Source organism: Heteronotia binoei, chromosome 14 (assembly GCF_032191835.1).
Source record: "Heteronotia binoei isolate CCM8104 ecotype False Entrance Well chromosome 14, APGP_CSIRO_Hbin_v1, whole genome shotgun sequence".
In the NCBI taxonomy this organism is placed as follows: domain Eukaryota; kingdom Metazoa; phylum Chordata; class Lepidosauria; order Squamata; family Gekkonidae; genus Heteronotia; species Heteronotia binoei.
In genome coordinates, this window is record NC_083236.1 from 32,756,895 (window position 1) to 32,779,044 (window position 22,150).

Here is a 22,150-nt window from a genome sequence, read left to right on the forward strand (position 1 = left end):
CCCTCCTCGCTACAGTCCCTACCTCAGGTGGCTTTCAGACACTGGCCCAACAATTCCTGACACAGCTTGTTTGAGAGTCAAAAACGACCTCTCCTTCCTCTTGAGTTAGTGGAAAAGCTGCTAAGATCTAACCCTGAATCAGGATGTTATTTGCAAATGCAGCCCTGTCCAGGACTGGTGGAGTCCTCAGCCACAGACTGTCAAAAATACTGACCAACAGCAATTCAATCTTATCTTAATTGATCTTCCAGCTTGGGTACCCCCCAGAGGTGAAAGTAAGCTGGTATAGGCTGGCATGGAGGAGCTATAACGAAGCTGTCAAAATAGCATTTCCCACCTTCCACTTCAAGCCCCGCATAAGAGACAGATTTTTAAAGAGCAAAAAGAATCCCCGATATAAACAGAGGTCTATTGCAGAATTGCAAAACAGGGCGTTGTAGTACAGAAAGTACCGGGCTTGGACAGGGGAGGTTCATATCCCGATATAACCCTGCAGCTCAAGGCTGATTTGGTCTGAGAGCCAGACCTCTTGCTTTCCACTGCAAAGCAGCTGCATGTAAAGTGGGCGTGATTAGTCAGGGAGAAGTGGCTGGCAGGGGAAACATCTGCTTAAGCCTCTCTTCATCTGCCATAAATCTTCCCCAGTGGCTTTCCCCCTCCTTAACAGAGGTTTCCAAATACACACTTGTCATATCAAATTAGAAAAAGCATTTGAACGAAAGGAATGCAGGAGGGAAGCAGCAGAGGGGAGTGGGAGATGGGTTAAGCACCTCCCTGATCATTGTTTCTCTGCAAACCATCCACTTTGTAGAGGAAAAACAGTGGAGGGGGGAAACAGAGAGTCATGTTTGCTGTTAACAACTTAGGTGAGCCCTACATTGCCTAATTTACACATGCCGCTGAACATGCTTTCAGTCCCTTTCCTACTGTTAACGTGCCACTTTAATCGGCTAATATCAGGTTTCTGAATCAACGGATGGCTACACAGGCAAGATAGTTTGCAGCTGCATCCTGCCTTTTGCAATCCAAGTGTGAGTTCAGCCAACCTCACCTCACCTGATGGTTACAATGGTACAAACGAGGGCTCAGCTAAATGTTACATGTGTCCCCCCAACTGACTCATGGCACACATAACATAAGGAAACCCTTGTTCCCAAGCACTGCGGGGACTGCTTCTGATCATGAGCACAGAACAGAAACAGGAGAGGCTTCAGCCTTGGCTTGCGTACCATTTTCTTGAGCCAAAACAGCCACACGCGAGCTCCAAGCATGACAAACAGGGGCCCTGTCGCTATTTCAGCTTGAGAAAATGATGTGGGAGGGAAGACTGAAGCCCCTCCTCCCCTGTGCCATGCTCATGAGCCCAAGTTGAGTCACACATAATATTTAGATAAGCCCTGGGATAGCCTCCAAGCAGGGCTTTTTTCCGAGCAGGAACGCAGTTCCTGCTGGCTTGGTGTCAGGGGGTGTGGCCTAATATGCAAATGAGTCCCTTCTGGGTTTTTTCCCACAGAATAGCCATGTGCACATCAGCTGAGTCCCACATAATATTTAGATAAGCCCTGGGATAGCCTCCAAGCAGGGCTTTTTTCTGAGCAGGAACACAGTTCTGGCTGGCTTTGTATCAGGGGGTGTGGCCTAATATGAAAATGAGTTCCTGCTGGGCTTTTTCTACCAAAAAAGTCCTGCCTCCAAGTAATATTTAGATAAGCCCTGGGATAGCCTCCACAGCTCCAATCCTGGGGCTGGTTGAGGGAAGATGAGTTGGGGGCATCTGGTGTGGGTGGAAGGGAAAGGATCCTTTTCATTAAACTTCTCAGAGAACAGGCGAGACAAAAACATAAAACTAGAGTTCCTTGTCAACTGCTCGTTGTGTTAGGGTCCAGGCATTTAACGCTGCTGTCCCATTGCCCACCCTTGGGATCTTCTGGTGAGGCTCTAAGTCAGACTTGTTTAAAAGAGCTAATTGCATAGTTTGAAGGTTGGCGTTGTTTCAGGCTCTGACTTATTGGTTTTAATTATTTGTTTTAATAATGCCAGGATTTCTATAGAGGCTTGTTTTCGTATTGCATTTATCATTGTTACCCAACTTGGGCTTGTGCTGTGGCAAGAGGAATAAAAACACACTAAATAAATACCCCCTTCCCTTAATGTTTTGTGCCTGTTTGCCTCTTTTTCTGTGCACTTCATATGTACCAGGAGTGACTCAAAGCTCTGCTGCTATTGAACATTGGAAGCAGCTGCATGAAAAAGGTTTTGAAGCATGTACCTTTGCAAGCCAAGCCACTTCACTGCTGCACAGCCTCATTTCCCTTGACAATAAATTATCCCACTGAAGCCAGTTTTAATACAAAAGAACCAAGGAGGGGGTACATGGAAGAAGGAAACCTATGGCACCCTCCCACACAGTCAAGTTCAGAAAGTCTGTTTTATGGTTGTGGGCACAGATTATCTCCATGTTGTCTAGAACAGGATTAGGCACAGGCTGTAGCCAACTGGGGCATCTCTGGGGGCCCTGCCCCAACTTCCCATTGAGCCCCCACAACTGAAGGCCCCCGACCCCCTCCCCTCCATGGTTCAAAACCCCTGTGAGAATTTTGCTGAACTCTAAGATCTGACAAACTTTCTAATATTTCCTCCCACAAAAAATGGGGAAATAACCAAAAGATATAAAGCGGACAGATGGGAATCTTCATCACGCCACTGTGGCCACATAGGAGAAAGAAATTTAAAAAGTATGATGGGACTCTGGGAGTAAGGTTTTATTATGACAATTCTAATTGAAGAAGTCTTTTAAGGTAGATGTTGAGCTGATGTAATTTAGTACATCTTCTGGTGATGTCAGGGGTGTGTGGCATATACATATGAATTATGCAAATGAGTTGTGCTAATGAGCTCCGGCACCTATTTTTATACGAATGATCCCTGCTAGAACTCAAAGGCATTCAATGAAGCTGTTGGGCAGTAGTTTTAGGGCCAACAAAAAGAAATGCTGTTTTATACAGAGAGTGATTAAAATGTGGAATTCGCTGCTGGGGGATGTTGTGACAGCCACAGGAATGCACAGCTTTAAAAGGGGAATAGACAGATTAATGGAAGAAATCAATAGCTACTAGCCTTGGTGACCGAGGGGCACTAAACCTCTGAATGTGGAGCGCTAGAAACCCTCACCTTAACCGTGACTGATAAATGGTGGCTCTATTGTTATTATTTCCACTGCCCGGTTGTTGTTTTTTTAAAAAATACATAGTACAAAAGCATGTTTTCAAAATTTTTAAAAGCGGCCAGATCCTCTGAAAGAGACAAGCTCAAGTTCACATTCAGTGGGAGGAAAGGTTGTTTCTAGGACTTTATAAGCACTGCAATGGTTGCTAACGCAGAAAGCGTGCCTGCATAGGAGCAGGCAATTGTATTGCTGGTTTTCTCCGGCCAGCCTCCACATTGCCTCCTTCACATGCAGCCAAGCCACCTACATATGCTGGCAGCTGTCTGACTGCGCGGCTTCCTTCCAGGGTGGATTGTCTCCAAAGAGCTGGCCATTTCACTGCCCTCCTAATAAACCCCCACACATCTTTTCTCTCAACAGCTAGCCAGTACTGTCAGAGAAGCAGTTTGGTGGGACACCAAGGATAGAGTTTGAAGAAGAGTGAGCTCGCTCTCTCAAACACACACAAACAACCCTCTCGCCCTCTGAGTAGATTGCTCCATCATTTCATAGATAAATTTTTAAAAAGCAACAAGCATCACATGAAAAACCCTCCCAGCAAAATTGTACCTTAGATAACAAAGTTTTTTATTAGTGCACACAATTTTTGTATCAAGAGTCATGAAGTGGCTGCTATACCTGCATTGTTGTTGTTGTTCAGTCGCACAGTCGAGTCTAACTCTTTGCGACCCCATGGACAAAGTCACGCCAGGCATTACACACTTCCAGAGAGTCTGATCACCAGAGGCGGAGGATACGGCATACTTGGATCCTCTTCCCTTTATGGTACACCACTCAGCTTTGCAGAGAAGAATAGGACCCTAATCCTCTTCCAGAATCAACCCCCTCAGGCAGCTGATTGGTTTCCCTCGACCTACCTGGCCTCTCCTGATCTGGCCCCAGACACAAATACTTCTGTTGGGAGAGAGCTGTCCCAGAGGCAGTCACTAGCGTGCGGGGTCCCGCAGGGAGCAGTTCTCTCTCCGAAGTTATTTAACATCTACATGCGCCCCCCTTGCCCAGATTGCCCAGAGGTTTGGGCTTGGGTGCCATCAATATGCAGATGACACCCAGCTCTATCTACTAATGGACGGTCGGCCTGACTGTGTCCCGAAAAATCTGGACTTAGCATTGCAGGCTGTTGCAGGATGGCTCAGGCTGAGCAGGTTGAAGTTGAATCCAACGAAGACAGAGGTCCTTTGCTTGGAACGCGGTGCTCTGGGAACGGAAATCCCTCTTCCGGTTTTTGACGGTGTGCCGCTGAAAGCGGCCCACAGGGTCAAGAGCTTGGGGGTTCTTCTGGAGCCTACACTGTCAATGGAGGCACAGATAGTGGCCACTGCCAAGTCCGCGTTTTTTCATCTTCGCCGGGCAAAGCAGCTGGCCCCCTTTCTTGAGCGCCGGGACCTAGCAATGGTGATCCATGCAACGGTCACCTCGAGATTGGATTACTGTAACGCCCACTACATGGGGCTGTCCTTGTGCCGAACCCGGCGGCTGCAGCCGGTGCAGAACGCGGCGGCTAGGCTGTTGTTGGGACTCCCGAGATGGGAGCATATACGGCCGGGGCTGCACGAACTGCACTGGCTGCCAGTGGTATACCAGGTTCGTTACAAAGTGCTGGTCATTACCTTTAAAGCCCTATATGGCCGAGGACCTGCCTACCAGAGGGACCGTCTCTCCCCATATGAACCCCAGAGAGTGCTGAGGTCAGCTGGAAAGAACCAGTTGAATATCCCTGGGCCAAAGGAGGCCGGATTGAAGACTACCCGGGAATGGGCCTTCTCTGTCGCAGCTCCACTACTGTGGAACCAACTCCCGAAGGAAGTGCGGGCCCTGCGATGCTTGGACCAGTTCCGCAGGGCCTGCAAGACCATTCTATTTAAATTGGCCTTCACTTAATGCTGAGATTAGATACGCTGAAGATGTTATTAGCCACTGAATTTCATAAGATCTATGTTATAGCACCTTAATGTTAATTTAATTTAATATAAGCTGTTTTAAATGATGGTTTTATCTAAATGTATAATTATGTATTATGGTTTTATTGTATACTGTATTTATGTGTTGTAAGCCACCCTGAGCCTGCTATGCAGGGAGGGCGGGGTATAAATAAAAAGTTATTTATTTATATTATATATGGGACCTTTTTTCAGCTAGAACAGTCAATCTGGCCTTGGCTGAGTAGGGATGGTGTGACACATGGCTAACAGTCAAACTTTAAAAAAGTAAAGGTAGTTCCCTGTGCAAGCACCAGTCGTTTTTGACTTTGGGGCGATGTTGCTTTCACAACGTTTTCACGGCAGACTTTTTACAGGGTGGTTTGCCATTGCCTTCCCCAGTCATCTACACTTTCCCCCCAGTAAGCTGGGTACTCATTTTACCGACCTCAGAAGGATGGAAGGCTAAATCAACCTGGAGCCGGATACCTGAACCAGCTTCTGCTGGGATCAAACTCAGGTCGTGAGCAGAGGGCTCTGACTGCAGTATTGCAGCTTTACCACTCTGCGCCACGGGACTCTTAACAGTCAAATTTACAATGTGTTAATCAGGCATGAGCCAATCACCTGCACTAATCTGTTCCCAGCGAACAGCCACAAATGCATACTGAACAGATTTGCATCATTCCCACCCCCCCACAAAAAAAATATTTGTGAAAGGCACCATCAATTCAAAACAACTAGCAGCCGTAAGAATCACTGGGAACTGCTTAGACAAATACAAAAAAGGTAGGGTTTAAATAACAAGCAGCAGGGTTTGTTTTTTTTTGAGCTGGAACACACAGGAATGCAGTTCCGGCATGCAAATGAGTTCCTGCTGGGATTTGTCTACAAAAAAAAGCCCTGTGTGAAACAATGGTGATTATCTAGGGGTGTGGCCTAATATATAAATGAGTTCCTGCTTTGCTTTTTCTGTAGAAAAAGCCCTGACAAATAGCATTTATTTATATGATGTGACTGATTGTCTGTTTAGACAACTTTCTGTTGGGTGGGGCAGTTACACAGAAACAACAGGGGCTAGTATAACTCAGTTGGGTTGTGTATGGGCAAAAAGCCAGTTGCAATGTATTGGATAGTTAGAAAGAAATAAAACAAAGCAACTCACTGAACAACCACAAACACATCAACAAACAGCTAAACTGATTATTCAAAAATGGCTCCCTATTCCTGACCAGCAAGCAGGAAATTAGCATAGCCTTTGGCTCAAATTTCAAGAGTGCTTTCAAAGCCTGTTTTTGGCTTCCCAATTCCCACTGCTCCTTGAGCAGACTGCATGGATTCCAAGCCCAGTCTTCTTTGCTTGTAGGTTTCCCTGGTACCACCAGCAACTTTTATCAGACAATCAACCTTGTCCATCCCTGAGTAGGGATGAGCCAAAAAACAGGGAATGGCTTTTTCATTAATCTCTTCTGCTACTGACAAATGGTGCCACTGACTAGCTGATTTTCAGAGATAGCCACAAAAGGCAGTGAACCTCTTGTGCCACACAGAAAACACTTCCCTCAATGGGGTTATTTGGCCTTGCTGATGTGATCTCCAGTTGGTTATGATGGTGGATATAAAAAGCACTGTGCTCACTCTAACCCTGCATCTGTTGCCCCCATTATAAAGCCAGAGCTGATCCATCAGGTAAATGTTTGGCTTCCACTAGGTAACTATCTGGCATTCCCATATTCAGTATGTGATCCCTGAGTTGCTGGACTCATGCTGGGATGAAGAGAAAGTTTTTATACCCCACTTTTCTCTACCCTAAGGAGAGTCTCAAAGAGGCTTACAGTTGCCTTCCTCTTCCTACAACAGGCACCTTGTGAGGTAGGCAGGGCAGAGAGGGTTCTGAGAGACCTGTGACTGGCCCAAGATCACCCAGCAGGCTTCATGTGGTGTGGAGAATCAGATCTGGTTCCCCACCACTCTTAACCATTATAGCATGCTGGTTCTCAAAAGGCAAAAGCTATCCTAATGAATAAAAAAGAAAGCAAATGGAGCTAAAACAGGAATCCATTTAGGAAAGAAATGCAAGACAACATACTTTTCAAAAAGGTGACCCTGTGTACACAGTGAGGTATTTGGAGGGACCATTTCTCCCTTTCCCCCAAAATAACACATCTTTTGCTTCTGAAAGTGGAATAGCTGAACTTTGCTTTGCAGCTCAGGTCTTCTCTCCCTTTACGTTGTCTCAGCTGGAGTGCTGGTTCCAGATCCTAACCTGCAACTTGGACCTTCTGGGGACCTGGCTGAGCAATCTATCGGCCCCCACCCTTTGGCTCCTCTTTGTTCAGCTGCCTATCATCTCCTATGAAGCTCTCATTAAGTCCTCATTACCTTGGCTCTCGATCTCTAGCAGCCCCTGCTCTTCACTTACGGAACGGGGAGAGAGGATAAGAACAACAGTATACTACCTCACAGGGCTGTTGTGAGCAAATGTGATTAAAGGTCAGGAAATACAGCATGAGGCAAAAAGGTGGAGTTGGGCCCCCTCTAAAATGGAGGTCAGTCAAAAAAGGTTTTAGCTCACTCAAAATGGTTTCCTGTTGATCTTAATCCATCCTAATGGTCCCTGAGGGTCTCCTTGCCATCACTTCCAATTACCTGCACAGGGGATAGAGGCCCCCTAGGCTCTGACATACAGCAATTCAGCATTGCCACCTTCAGGGCTTCATCTGTTCCCATCTGAGCCTCAAGTCAGGATATTAGACATTCTGGAAATGAACCCAATTGCTCCACATTAACAGAGGTTATCTGCTCCTAACAAACACCATGGAGCAGGCAACAAATCAAAGGTGCCATCCAAATATATGCAAGGGATATGCTGCTTTGATCAGTAAGCCAGACAGGTTTTCATGGCAGAGCTGTGTACAATGTGCATTCGGAACACCAGCCTGCAAGCCTTTCCCTGTCTTGAGAGGATGTCTTCATTAAAGCTTTTGCTACCTGGGGGATGCCTGAAGCAGCAGACCATTGAAGGACAAGTCAGTGAGGGAGAAAAGCACTCAGAAGGCAAAATGTTCATTCTTTCCGCATTGGGGCAGCGGGGAGAGAAAAGGCCACTGAGCTCTTCCATCTTGGCTTGAAGCCATAAAGGTCTTACTCCCCCTGCCACCCCATCTCAAACCAAGCCATCCATTTTAATTAAGTTCACTTGTAGCAATCTGAGGGAAGAGTGTAAACAGAGGAGAGCAAGAGGCTTAAGAAGGCAGAGCCTAGGAAAGTACTGAGACACCACCAAGAGGTGTGATATTAATGCCTGTAAGGGGAGACAAAGTGGAGATTTGTGGAGTGGGGGGGAGAAGACGTCTGATTCTCAGAGCCACAAAAATAGCTAGTCAAAGGAAGGAGCTATAAGCCAGCTTTCTGCTGCACTTTGGCAACATGGAAGTCCAGTGGATGGTTTTGCAGCTACAACTGGAAGAGCTATGATGTTGGCACCACTTCCCAACTGCATATATTGAATCATTAAAAATTTATATCCCACATTTATTTCATTTACACCTGACTTTACTGCTCTCCTCCATTTTATTCTCACAGGAACCATGTCAGGAGGGTTACGGGCCAAGTACACCCAACAAGTTTTCACGGCTGAGGGAGATCTTAACTGGAACGTCTCAGATCCTAGCTTGAACTAACCAGTACAGCCACATTAGCTCCCTTTCCCCATGAGTCCAGGTAAAACGTATTTTCCTCTTCTTCTTCCTCTTCCTCAAGAGTGAACAGCAAGAAGGGTCTGGGCAGAAAGCCCTTAGCCACTCAAGCAAAGGTCAGGTGACTCAAGGACCAACAGGATTCCCCCAGATAATATAAGGCGCTGAACTATGGCCTAGACCAATTTTTCTGTCTGAGGAATCAACTGACCAAGCTACTTTCCATGTTTACTGGCCTAATGGACCACCTTCCTCTCAGTTGAATTGCCTGTCTGGTCTCATAGTTGCTGCCTCCAGCATTCCAGCAGCCCTGATACTGTCCTCATAAATGAAAACAATGATAGTAGGCACATGGCAGTTGGAAGCAATATCAACAGACGCTAGACAAGTGTACCCCAAAAGGTCAAATGACAGGACAGGGCATCACAAGAAATAAGACTTTCTTTCTATGTACAGGTGCAGCTGGTAGAAAAGGCAGACACACCAATCTTGTGACAGTGGAGATAAGCCACAGCACTATCAATGAAAAGCCCAACCAATTGCTACAGGGGGCAGTGGGGACTGAACCTTGGAGTCGTTAACCATTGTTCTAGGAGAAATACCTTCTGGATTTCAACTGCAACCATTAGTGAGAGCGTACAACAAAAGCCACTCACTAAAGAAAACTTGAAGTCCAAACTGCTTATCACTAAAAGCAGATTCAGAGATGCAGGGGAACTTTTGGCAAAGTTGTCCCATGACCACTATTTTAGAATGGTATTTAATCATAGTTTTACCCTACCTCTCTTCTTAGGAACTCAGGACACCACACTTAGTTCTCCTCTCACCCCTGGCATCCTCACAACAACCTGGCTGAGGGATGCTGAAGCCCTAACGATATATACTTTTCATGGGTCCACACTGGGGGTTACAGTTACACATGCACCACTGAGCTATATGTCATTTTTCATAATGCAGCAAACAGCAGCTCCCAGGGCTCAATGTGTGTGTATGGAGGGTTTAAACCCCCTCTCCCCATGAGCCACAATCCTAATCTGAATTGAGCCCCCATGATTCGAGGAATCTCAGTCTCAACGGGGAACTCCCAGTTTGCAGGACCCATGCTTGATGGGACTTGGGCGGATTTGAATGTAGCAGAACGTACACTTAGGCCCCTGAGAGAGAGAAGTCAATCAGTGATCTTCAGGTCTGCTGGGGAAACCTGAAACTAGCTACCCCAAGTCCTATCCTGACACTGGATCCTATTACAATACACGGCTAGTGTATATGCCAGATCACTCTTTTTTGTAAAGTTTGGTCCCCCTCTTTTCCTCTATCTGCACAGGAACTTTACAGTCCTAAAAGATAGACTGAAGTTATGCAATACAGAAATCTTGCTGAAGTTAATCCTGTTTTAGGGTGGTCAGTTTATGCTGGGGACTTCCTGGGGAGTTTTTTGAAAGCAAGGATATGAATGCTACAAATAAATCAAAACTAATAATATCATCTGAGGACAAATGATCCAATCATCTTGCTGCAGTTAACAGGTCCAGGTATGGTTATAACCTGCAGAAGAGACTTCTTGGAATCTTCATGTGTTCCCCCACCTTGAGCTCCACAGAAGAACGATGGGACATAAACAACCTGAAGTATTTTTGTAGAGATTTCTCCATGCGCTTGTGCTTTCATATAAGCATGAAAGAACTGTACCACATCCCATCCCCAATGCTCGAATGGCAGCAGGGAAGCATATTTAAAGGGATCCCTCCTGCATTCCTTGCAGGAATCCTTTTTTGCAAAAAGAGAAACGTGTGAAGCAGAACGTTTAAAAAGCTGGGGGTTTGTAAGAGATTCTGAATGCAGGCCATGTTACTTGCCCACCCAAGGTTGTTGTGTGATACCAATGAAGACCATGTGACTTTCAGAATCTAATGAGATCCCTTCCACCAATTCCTGGCTTTAATTATATTCTGCTGGAAGTGGCTTAAAGCTTCTGTGATCGAGGTAATGTAGTGCAAGCAATAGTCTGAGTGACACACTCCCAAATAGACCAGGGGTCCTGATTCCATAGGGAGTGAGAAAACAAAAGCCTCTGTTGAACTTTGAACTGTGAACTAGTTGCACAACTCTGCAGCTGGCTTTGAACTTGCCAAGGCACTAGGGGGAAAAAACTTTTATGCAAGTTGGGCTTATTTCCTACCAGTACAATTTCCTGCTTGATTGGAGACTGACTGTGTGCAGGGGGAAGCCATGCTGAGAAGAAGTGGCATTAATTGACCGTGCCTGATCAGGAAAAGGGATGAAAGCCCACCGTGGCACAGACAAATCAGAGCAGGCGGCAATTTGCATAACAAAGCAGGCAGAGCTCTGGTCCAATCTGGACAAAAGACCTACTGTGAGTTTGGCCTTTAGATTCGGAAAAGGTAGGGATGTTTCTCAAGTTTTCATCCTGACTGCTTGGACTCCCAAAATCATATTTTCGTTTTGCTTCTCCTTGGAGCAAATCAACCCCACAATACTTTATTTACATGTCATTTTCAGTTTCAGATTGCACTGAATTTTTCCCATCTATGGTATGCTGATTTTTCCACGTTACCATGTGTCCATGTACAAGCACTACATATATAGATGTTGGATGTTTCATCTATTAGACTACAAAGCCAACAGTGAAAGCCAGAAAAGGCAGACTAAAATGTAAAATAAAGCAGAAGCCCAGTGGCATCTTGAAGATTAACCACATTTATTCCAGGGAATAAATTTTGTGAATCAGAACTCTCTTTCTCAGATATTAGGGTTGTCAGCTACAGGTTAAGAAACTTCTGGAGATGTGAGGGTGAAGCCGTGGAGAGGGACTTTAGTGTGGTATAATGGCACAGTGTCCACCCTCAAAATCAGCCATTTCCTCCAGGGGAACTGATCTGGGTAGTCTGGCTTTAATTTCAGGATATCTCCAGGCTCCACCTGGAAACTGGCAACCCTCAATACAATAGAAAGAAAATACCTCATTTTGAGGAAAGTTGCAGGGGGGAGAGGGGGAGAAGTTGAGGAAAGAGAGGCCTGGGATCAGAAAATGAGAGCTCAGTTCCAGCCACTTCCCTGTGCAGTTAGAACCTCTGAGCTCTCTGATCATTCATTACAACTTGAGAATCACACCAGAATCATGATCCCAGCTGGCTCATTGCTCAGCTCCTTCCCCTTTCCCCTACCTTTCTGCAACTTTACATGATTTTCTCTCTTTCTTGCATCTGAGGAAGAGTTCTGGTGATACTGGAATAAATGTTAAGTGTTTAAGGCGCCACTGGATTTCTGTTTTGTCCTGCTGCAATACACTAACAGAAGAGACTAAAATGTAAACAAATTTCTGAGACTAAAATATAAACTACCACCAAAATGAACAACAGAAAGGGAACATTTGCTGAACTCTAGCACTTACGCACCATTTATAGCCCCTAAAGGGCTGCTACCGGGCCACCGATCCCCCTTCGAAGAGAGATATTTCAGCCACTGTCTGCCAAAGAATAGGAAAAGCCCATCCTTTAACCACCTCAGTTCTTCACTGAATTGCACAGGGAGAGAAGCTGAGCCAGAGAGAGTCAGACACTGGTGCTGGTAGAATCCTCCTGGCCCCTTGGATCATCTGACTTCTGGTTGGGTGAGCAGAGGATCTGCTTTAAAAGAGGAGTTAAAGAGACCTGGGCTCGTGAGTAAAGGTGGGACATCCATCTTTAACGAATAAACACACAAGGAATGAAATACAGGTCAGGATCGCAAAGACAAAGTTGCTGGCCTCCGTCCAGTTGAAAAATATTACCTCTGTGGTTTATTAAGATCTGTCTCCTGCCTTTTAATAGCAGCAATAAGCAAAGAAGTTGTAAGTGAAACTTCGGGAAATAGATCATATCCTATTAAGTGTTAGCGAGAACAACAGGAAGTAATCATAAAAACAGTAATATATCAACAAAAGAAATAAAATAATTAAATTAATAAAATGATTAAAGAGCACTTAAAAAAACCCAGTAAGAATCTGCAGGAGAAAAAGTCCCTTTATATATTATAAATTCCCTCTGGAACAAAATACTTTTAAGAAGGCTAAATGCAAGGGGATAATAGGAGCCTTCTAGGGCAGAGTTCCACATCAATTGTGCATGATGGTGCCCTTGCTGTGGCAATCACAGCTGGTCCTACCATATTGTGAGTGCGCTTCTCTTATTTCCTACTGAATTCAATCATCAACCAAAATGCATCAAATTAATCACTATAATAGAGGGAAGGACTGCAGTACTGTAAATCTTAAATACTGGGCATGAAATTACCATCAGAGACCACATGCACCTGACAAGGACACTACAGTTGATGTATATAATGAATTTTATTGTTGCCCTGCTTCTCAGTCCAGAAGGATCCTCAAGACAGTGTATAAGAAAATTTAATTGGGGGTGGCTCCTTCTTCAATGCACAATCTTGTTCTAGATTCAACATGGCTCAACAAAGATTACCCCACAAATGCTGAGGAAGTGGCCCTTTTTAGAGGGTGACACTATTTGCATATTCCCTCAGAAGGAAAATTTAACGGGGCTTAACCCCAAATTAAGCAATACACAAACTGTCGTAGCACAGTAAAATAGCTCTTGTATACAAGGGGATGTTACACAGTTACAGGCGTCATTCCTATAACCAGGTATGTTTAAAAGTCGCATAAAAGACGCATAAACCAAACCAAATACATTTCAGCCAGGAGGCCTTTTCCACTTTAAATTAAATCAGTTTAAATCCCAGTTTTTAAAGAAACACTGATTTGTATAAGTGGGCATAGGATTGTTCATTATACCACTCAGACCCACTTTTTTGCTTTGGGGGGCTTGCCTGAGATGAGCTTGGATGCAGAGTTTCTAGACCGCAAAACTCGTTTTCTATAATATTACCTACTAAGATGCCACTGAGATTTTCTAGCAGCAGGAAAAAATAGACATACACTCAAGACTTTCCAATTCACCATCCAGATGGATTGAAATTAACAGCTGTTTCCTGTGTTGCACATTTATTGGAGCTTTTTAAAACAATTATTGGGACCACTGCAACATTATGGGGAAAGAATCTAATCTACCGATTTGCTTAATTTGTATTTTATTTCCTGCTGGAACTCAAGGCAGGGGATGCTGGCGGCAGCTTCCCATCCTGGCATTAAATCCGGACCTGCTTTGCATCAGCAAGGTTGGTATCTATCAGGTGTCTTCCCAACCAATTATATTTCCACTTCATTAAAGAAAATAATAAAGCCCCCAAGGCAATTTACAATGAATAATCAAAACAAACCCTTTGAAATAAAACAGACTTGAAACACACACACAAAATATATCATCAGCTATCAGATGTTCAGGAGAAGAAAAGAATGTATTAATTGGCACACAGGAAGTAAAGAAGTAAAGCAAGTACCATGATTGACTTGATATAAATCAATGGTTCTTTAAAAATTGGAATTTAAATTGGTTTAAATTTAAAGTGAGAAAGGCCTCACGGCTGAAACGTATTCGGTTTCTTTAAAAATTAGTATTTAAACTCTTTAAAGTGAGAAGGCCTCACATTTGAAACATGTTTGGTTTGGTTTACATGTATTTTACGTAACTTTTAAGCATAAGAACTGTGTGTGAACTGGCAGAGACTGATCAAGAGAGAGATCTTGGGGTCATGATAGATAACTCACTGAAAGTGTCAAGACAGTGTGCGTTTGCAATAAAAAAGGCCAATGCCATGCTGGGAATTATTAGGAAGGGAATTGAAAACAAATCAGCCAGTATCATAATGCCCCTGTATAAATCGATGGTGCGGTCTCATTTGGAGTACTGTGTGCAGTTCTGGTCGCCGCACCTCAAAAAGGATATTATAGCTTTAGAGAAGGTGCAGAGAAGGGCAACTAGAATGATTAAAGGGCTGGAGCACTTTCCCTATGAAGAAAGGTTGAAACGCTTGGGACTCTTTAGCTTGGAGAAACGTCGACTGCGGGGTGACATGATAGAGGTTTACAAGATAATGCATGGAATGGAGAAAGTAGAGAAAGAAGTACTTTTCTCCCTTTCTCACAATACAAGAACTCGTGGGCATTCGATGAAATTGCTGAGCAGACAGGTTAAGACGGATAAAAGGAAGTACTTCTTCACCCAAAGGGTGATTAACATGTGGAATTCACTGCCACAGGAGGTGGTGGCGGCCACAAGTATAGCCACCTTCAAGAGGGGTTTAGATAAAAATATGGAGCACAGGTCCATCAGTGGCTATTAGCCACAGTGTATGTGTGTATATAACATTTTTTGCCACTGTGTGACACAGAGTGTTGGACTTGATGGGCCGTTGGCCTGATCCAACATGGCTTCTCTTATGTTCTTATGTTCTAAGAATGGTCATAGGAATGATGCTTATAATCATGTTACATCCCCTTGCATACAAGTACAATTTCACTGTGCTAAGATGGTTTAGTTTCTACTTGCGCATTGCTGGATCTAAAAATATGCATTTAAGTAACAATGAGGGAAAGCCATTTGGTCCTTGTGGAACTGTCCAAGGCTAAGGGGAAAAGTGATGCCTGACAGGAATCACTGGTGGCTCAAATAGTATAAATTGGATCTTTCATGAGGGATCCCCATGCAACAGGTCTGCGCTGACAGTTGCCAAGTGTAGAAATATAGCCAAAGACAACTGCTATCATGCCTGCTGACTCTGCTCTACACCTTTATGTTTTCATTAATTCTGCATGCTCTGGGACCTACACCAATCCACATCTTTAAAAAAAACCAAAACAGGTACATACTAGCCTTTCAGGCCAGGCAAACAGGGCTTTGACTGCATGGAAGTTGGGGACAGAGGCCTGTGGGCACAATCCCAGCTCCCCCCCCCCCACACACACACACATTCATCTGTATAACTGATGACACTTTGAACTGGATGGTGGCTTCCTGCATTCGTACAGTGCCTGTTAGAAGAAGAGCTGTTGTGGTCACATAAGTGGCAGGGGCTCTGCAATACCTTCCATGCAGGGGTACTGTTTGAAACAGCTGGCACTTACATGTCATTTCTTCAAGTCATGGATCTACTAGGAGCTGCACATGCTTCCATGAGCAGTGGGGGACGGCATGCACTAATGAATGTATTGAGCCAGCTACATGTTTTAAAATACAGGGCTGTTCTGGAGATAGCAGGTTCCTGCATTTCTGTTTTAAAAGTATTTGTGAAAAATTAGATGCTTCTACCTCTTTGCAGAATCACTTGATACTGTCACTTTGCAATATCCCCCATCTGCAAATTTTAGGCAGGTGCATGTGCATATATGTGCCCCCATACAGAAGACATTTCTCAAAGAGTTCCACCACAGTTGCTTCTACAGTTGAAGAGACAAGCCACATTCTAGCTGACATTTTAAAAGTAAAACTGGAAGAAGAAGAAAAAACACTACCACCTGTAGTTCAGAATGTGGTTGCAATGTTCTGCCTGTTCCAAATTTTCATTTTATAATATGTGTCAGGAAACTGGAAAGTCTGCTGGTACAACATCATGGCAACCCTCTGACTTACTATAATTATTTTATGAGCGCCGAACAAACTGTCCATTTCCTGATTTTGTAAGTATATATTTTAAAAGCTGAGATTGCTTCTGTTCAGTTGCAGAACTAGCCAAGGACATCTATGATCAGAAAAGGCATATGTTGTAGTTCTGTGTCCAAGAGAAGAAAACTTGTTGCTAAGAGACCTGTTGCTAGGAAGGAAGTCCCAGCCCTTGTATCACAAGCAACTGGTTGGCTATCATCCTCACAACTCTGGCCTTTTACCTTGGTGCGATCTCAGACACAGTTAGGGAGAGGGCACAAAAATCTGAACAAAAATATATATTGGTGTAGGGGTATGCTGTTTCTCTGTTTCTCTCTACATATGATTTTATACTAATATAATTATATGTGATTTCTTCTAAAAATAGCAATCATGTAACTACTTCAGACACCACCCAGCAAAAAGCCTAACAACTGTTCCTAATGTGGAAAACTGAAGCATAGTTTTTCCTACCAAGTTGCTGAGGTTCAAAAGTGCTGAACTGTCTCTCCATTTTTAGTATACCGGTAAATGCCGGATTAAACCCTGTGGAGGCCCCTAGGCAACCAAAATCTTGGGGGGGCCCTTGCAAATTATCTCAGAGTTGGAGCAGCTGCCTCGCTGCCCACAATCCCTGCTGCAGCTGCAGGCACCTTCTCAAAAGTCCCTTTGACAAAGTTGCAGGAGGAGGCAGAGAGAGGCAAATTTGGTGACAATGCCAGCAGCAGCCGCACCAGGGAAATTGGGCAAAGAGTGGCTCAGTTGCTGGCTGGGAGGGCTGCAAGCCGGAGGGAAAGCCATCCCGGGCTCCCTAAAGACATGGGGGCCCATAGGCCAGTGCCTACTTGACCTAATTGTTAATCTGGCCCTGTTTAGTATACTGTAGTACTGCTGTGAGGCAGTCAAGATGGCAGACAAATAGCCTGTATTCTGCTACTCCACTCAGTGAAGCTGGAAGCCCTTCCTCCACTTAAACTGGAGGAGTACTAATTTCAGCTGGAGGAAGGCTCCTGACTTTGCTGGCCTCCTGGCTTTGCTGACCTACTCTGGATCACCCTGTGAAACAACTCCAAATTCCACACACACACACACACCCCACCAAAGAAAGTTTGCAAGCCTGAACATTTCAGTGTAACTAGACTCGTGCTTGCACAAGGGACTACCTTTACCTTTTTAACAATGTGCATATGCACCCCTGGTCTGCAAGTCATGCCCATACAGGGGTTCCTTACTCATGTGGAAGCCAAAATGTGCAAATAAAGCTTCTCCCTTCCTGCCCCATTCAATGTTGCCCCATGAACCCAACTTTCTTCAAAGTCAAGCTCTACAGATCTTTGGGTTTCTAAAGAGTTGGACAAATATGGGTTCTGCACAGCCACACTACAGTTGCAGGGAATGGCTTTTGAAAAATAAATCCTGAAAGGGCTAGAGATGCCACTGATGGGGGGAGAGGAAGGGATCCTGTGCCAAAACAGCACTGGGAGGGGGGTTATTTTCTCTATTTTTGCACTGTATGAAGTATTCTGTGACCACAGAGGAAAAAAACAGGGAATAAATCCCCCTTCAGCAATATTTCTGCGCAGGAAAATGACTTGGGTGAGGGCAGGAGCCTTCCTTCCCCTGGGTCACCATTCTGAGCTCATTTGGGTTCCCCTTTATTTTGTAAAAGCAATTCCCAACAGCTGTAGTGTAGTGCCAGGAACACAGATCAAACTCTTTAAAAATATGAACACTGAATTCAGCGCTAATTTCCAGTCACAATTAGGTATTTTTGTAAACACCCCTCCCCCATTTTTTTTTCTTTTGCAAGGTCAGTGTAGTGGCAGAAGAGGAAGAAAGGGAAGGTCCCCTGTGCAAGCACCAGTCGTTTCCGACTCTGGGGTGATGTTGCTTTCACAACGTTTTCATGGCAGACTTTTTACGGGGTGGTTTGCCATTGCCTTCCCCAGTCATCTACACTTTCCCCCCAGCAAGCTGGGTACTCATTTTACCAACCTCGGAAGGATGGAAGGCTGAATCAACCTTAAGTCGGCTACCTGAAAACCCAGCTTCCACCGGGGGATCAAACTCAAGTCGTGAGCAGAGCTTAGGACTGCAGTACTGCAGCTTTAACACTCTGCACCACGGGGCTCTGTGGCAGAAGAGGAGCTTCATGTAATAAGAAGAAAGAAGAACAAGTAATACAGTTGAGAACTAAGAGAGATATATTTGGGGTCTGGGACTGACTTCATAGCTCCACACCTATGGAACCAGCTCCCGGAAGAAGTGCGGGCCCTGCGGGACTTTGAACAGTTTCGCAGGGCCTGCAAGACCATCCTTTTTGGGATGGCCTTCACCGATTAAAATGACAGAGGGACTCGCCTAAGCAATTTTCACCATCATGCTGAAATAGCACCAGAATGTTAATTTTAGAAAATTTTAAATTAGACTGTTTAAAATTAGCTACTGTTTTTAAATATTTATTGTATAATTTACTGTATTTGATGTTGTTAGCCGCCCTGAGCCTGCTTCGGCGGGGAGGGTGGGATAGAAATAAAATGTTGATTGATTGATTGATTGAGTAACCATAAGGGTGTTGGGAGGGGGTTTCTGCCTGCTACAGTTCAGTACTGTACCTCTGTACCTGCCTGTATTTCTGTCCCACCTTCTGCAGTTGCTAGGAATCCAACTTCCCTTGCCAACGTCATAAGGATAAAAACAAAATTGTGCCACCACAATGAAGCACGCTGTTAAAATAAAATTAATGCCCCGCAAAATGCTCTGATTTGCACAATGTTTTCCAATTGCAGACTCAGATTTAAATCAAAAATTCAAGCTTTTTCTTTGATACAATACCGTAATCATTCCCTTTCCAGCAGGTTTCCCATTTCCCAGAAGGAGGGCTCTTGTGATCTTTTTGCTGGAGACAATCTAAAGAAAAAGAACAGAAAACAGAGAAATGTGTAACATTCTACATGGCATTCAGGCTTGTTCTAAGGAATAAGACTTCTGGCATGGTTAAAATCTTTGTTTGGCTACGTGTTTGCTGGTAGCCTTGGACATGCCATGGACTCCATGTGCCAAGTTCACAAGTCTGTTCTCAATCACGTCAATCTGGGATGTGTGGAAAACATTCAGGTTTGCCTACTGCTGAGAAGAGAGACAGGAAAGCTACAATGGAGCAGACATTTTCATAGCACAGCTCCACAGGGGATATTTTCATAATGTAGCTCAGACTTTTCTTCCTTGTCTCAAGCCAAGGGATTTACCCCCCAACTCTTTGGCTTTCTAGTTCACTCGGCAACTGAGGTTGCTAGTGGGTTACAGAAGGAGCTGGTGCCTTATCGTAATCCAGTCACAGAATTAATCAGGTGCATCACAACCGCCCAACTAAGCCGACGGCAGTCTGACGTAAATGCAAAATTAAAAAGAGCGAAAAATCGGACATTCTCCTCCACTGCCAAATTATCCGCCTCAAAGTCTATTCACTAGGCTCTCAGACCTCTGGATAAGAGGAAGGATTAAGGAAAATCTTGAGAAAGCCAAGAAGCAAAGGTCAAAACACAACCAAGCAAACACCTCAGAAAGCAATCAGCACAGTACACTGAACATTCTCCTCACACTCCAGAACCCTCAAAAAAGAAGGTTTGGGGGAAATATTCACACAGAGGCAGGGGTTTTTTTGAGCAGAAATGCACAGGAATGTACTTCTGGCTGGCTTGGTGCCGGGGGTGTGACCTAATATGCAAATGAGTTCCTGATGGGGGGGGTTCCTACAAAAAGCTCTGCACAAAACAATGATGATGTCAGGGGGTGTGGCCTTATACGCAAAGGAGTTCCTGCTGGTCTTTTTAAAGCCCTGCACAGAGATGATTACAAAGGAGCCACTACTCATGTGAAAATAAAGGTGGCACAGTCCCTTGAGAAGGCTGTACTGTCAGGAGTATGGGGGCCTGATTCTGGATTGTATGGGATTGGGAGGGCCTGTATTTAGTTACAAATTAAGTTGTGTTTTAGATTGCGCTTTCTCAGGCACAAGGGCCTAACTTTATCATTCACTGTTTTCATGTCACCACTGGGCCCTGGTGACCAGAAATGCACAAGGAGTTTCATTTTTTTCAGAAGTAAGTGGAGAACCTGAAGATCATGACAACTGATCGCTGTAACAGTCTAACAATTTTGCAACTGCTGATTTAAAAAAAAAAACTAAAAAGAAAAGAAAAAATGCCTATGGAAGAGAAGGATGGTAAATGCAGTATCTGAGGCAAGGAGAAAAAGCTTCCTTGCAGCTGCACTGTATAGAGTGTTGGACTAGTACCTGGAAGATCCAGGTTCGAATCCACACTCGTGCCATGGAAGGCTGCTGGGTGACTCTCTCATCCTAACCTACCTCATGATTGTCATGAGGAAAAAATGGATATGAGAATGGCATAAGCCACTTTGGGTCTTCGTTGGGGAAAAAGGTGGGATATAAATGAATAATAAATAAAACAAACACAAATGCCTCTGCATTCATAGTGGCAACAGAAATTAGAAGAAGCCCCTTACATTCAAGGCAACTTTATCCTTTCTTCCATTGCCCAAACTGGTACTATCTATTTCCCAAGGAGCCTGCAATGCCTAAAGGAAGCAGACGTGAAACATTTGAGCATTACTGGGACACAGCAACAACTCACCGTTCCCAAGGTGCAGGAAAATTCCCCCAGAAAGTCATGTTCGTAAAGCTGCACACTTGACTTGTCTTGGTCAAACAAGGCAAATTTCAGCTTCTGAACTTCCTCAAAGCGGTAATCGACGATGAACTTCTTGGAGAAGGCTGGGTTGAGGTTGTTCACGGCTGTTTCTGTCCTGTCAATCTACGAAGACAATGTGAGAGTGAGAAGTGAATAATTTTAATTGATTATTTTACTGTAATTTGACCAGGACTGCCGGACACTTCCAGACTTGGTGCTCAGTTCGACCTGTAACTCTTTAGCCCTGTCTGCAACCTCCCCTTGCAGAACATGAGGATCACATTGTTTTAAAAACGTACAGGGCGCTTTATAAAGTAACATACAGAAATCCCAGCCCCTACCCCAAGGAGCTTATGCTCTAAATCTCAACAGAGAGTAAAGCAGCAAGAAAGGAGGAAGAGAAATATACTTTGGCTTAGTTTCAGCTGGGGACAGGGACAATGGCATGAAGCCAAAAGCTTCACAAAAGAGGTGGGTTTTGAAGAGGGGTTTAAATTAAAAGAGAGAGAGAGATGGTCCCATGTGGCTGCTGGGGGAGGGGGGAGTTCTAGGCAAACATTGTGAGGGAGGACAGGTGGCATCTGTGTGAGGCCCTATTCACTTGAGGGTCAGAAACTATACAATTTTTCCTAGATAAAAATTTTAATGCACCCAGGTGTTGTTTGCTGTTTCCATTCTCTTCCCCTGGCAAACCACTGCTGATTAAAATTCTCTGGCAACTTCCTGTCTTCCTTTTGTTTGAAGTCCTTTGCTAGTAAGGGCTGCAAGTTTTCATATGGAAACCAGGTCCTTTTAGTCATACAAGAGACATTCACACTGTACAACAACAACAAAAAATTGGCCCTCTTTTTTCCCTCCCTCTGTCAAAAGCAACTGAATGCAAACAGTTTTGGAGTCAGTCCAAGCAGGCGGCAACTGCAAATTCAGCGTCCAATATTTGGCGAGTTTCATCTGCCATGTGCCAGCGCAGTTTTGGGTGCCAGGATGTACTTCCACACTATCAGCTTTCCTGGCTTCAGAGAGTGCCTTAATACTTCTCTGC

The 22,150-nt window shown here is 44.5% G+C and overlaps 1 protein-coding gene across 2 annotated transcripts in view; it reads right to left on the minus strand.

The window, feature by feature from the left end:
• CPNE2 (copine 2) overlaps positions 1-22,150 on the minus strand; it is a 147,533-nt gene that overhangs the window by 69,264 nt on the left and 56,119 nt on the right. For both annotated transcript variants that reach the window (XM_060253957.1, XM_060253958.1), the window contains exons 3-4: positions 21,052-21,231; positions 19,232-19,306 (exon numbers count right to left, since the gene is read on the minus strand). In XM_060253957.1, coding sequence (XP_060109940.1) covers positions 19,232-19,306; positions 21,052-21,231 — 255 coding nt within the window. The remainder of the gene's footprint in view (positions 1-19,231; positions 19,307-21,051; positions 21,232-22,150) is intronic.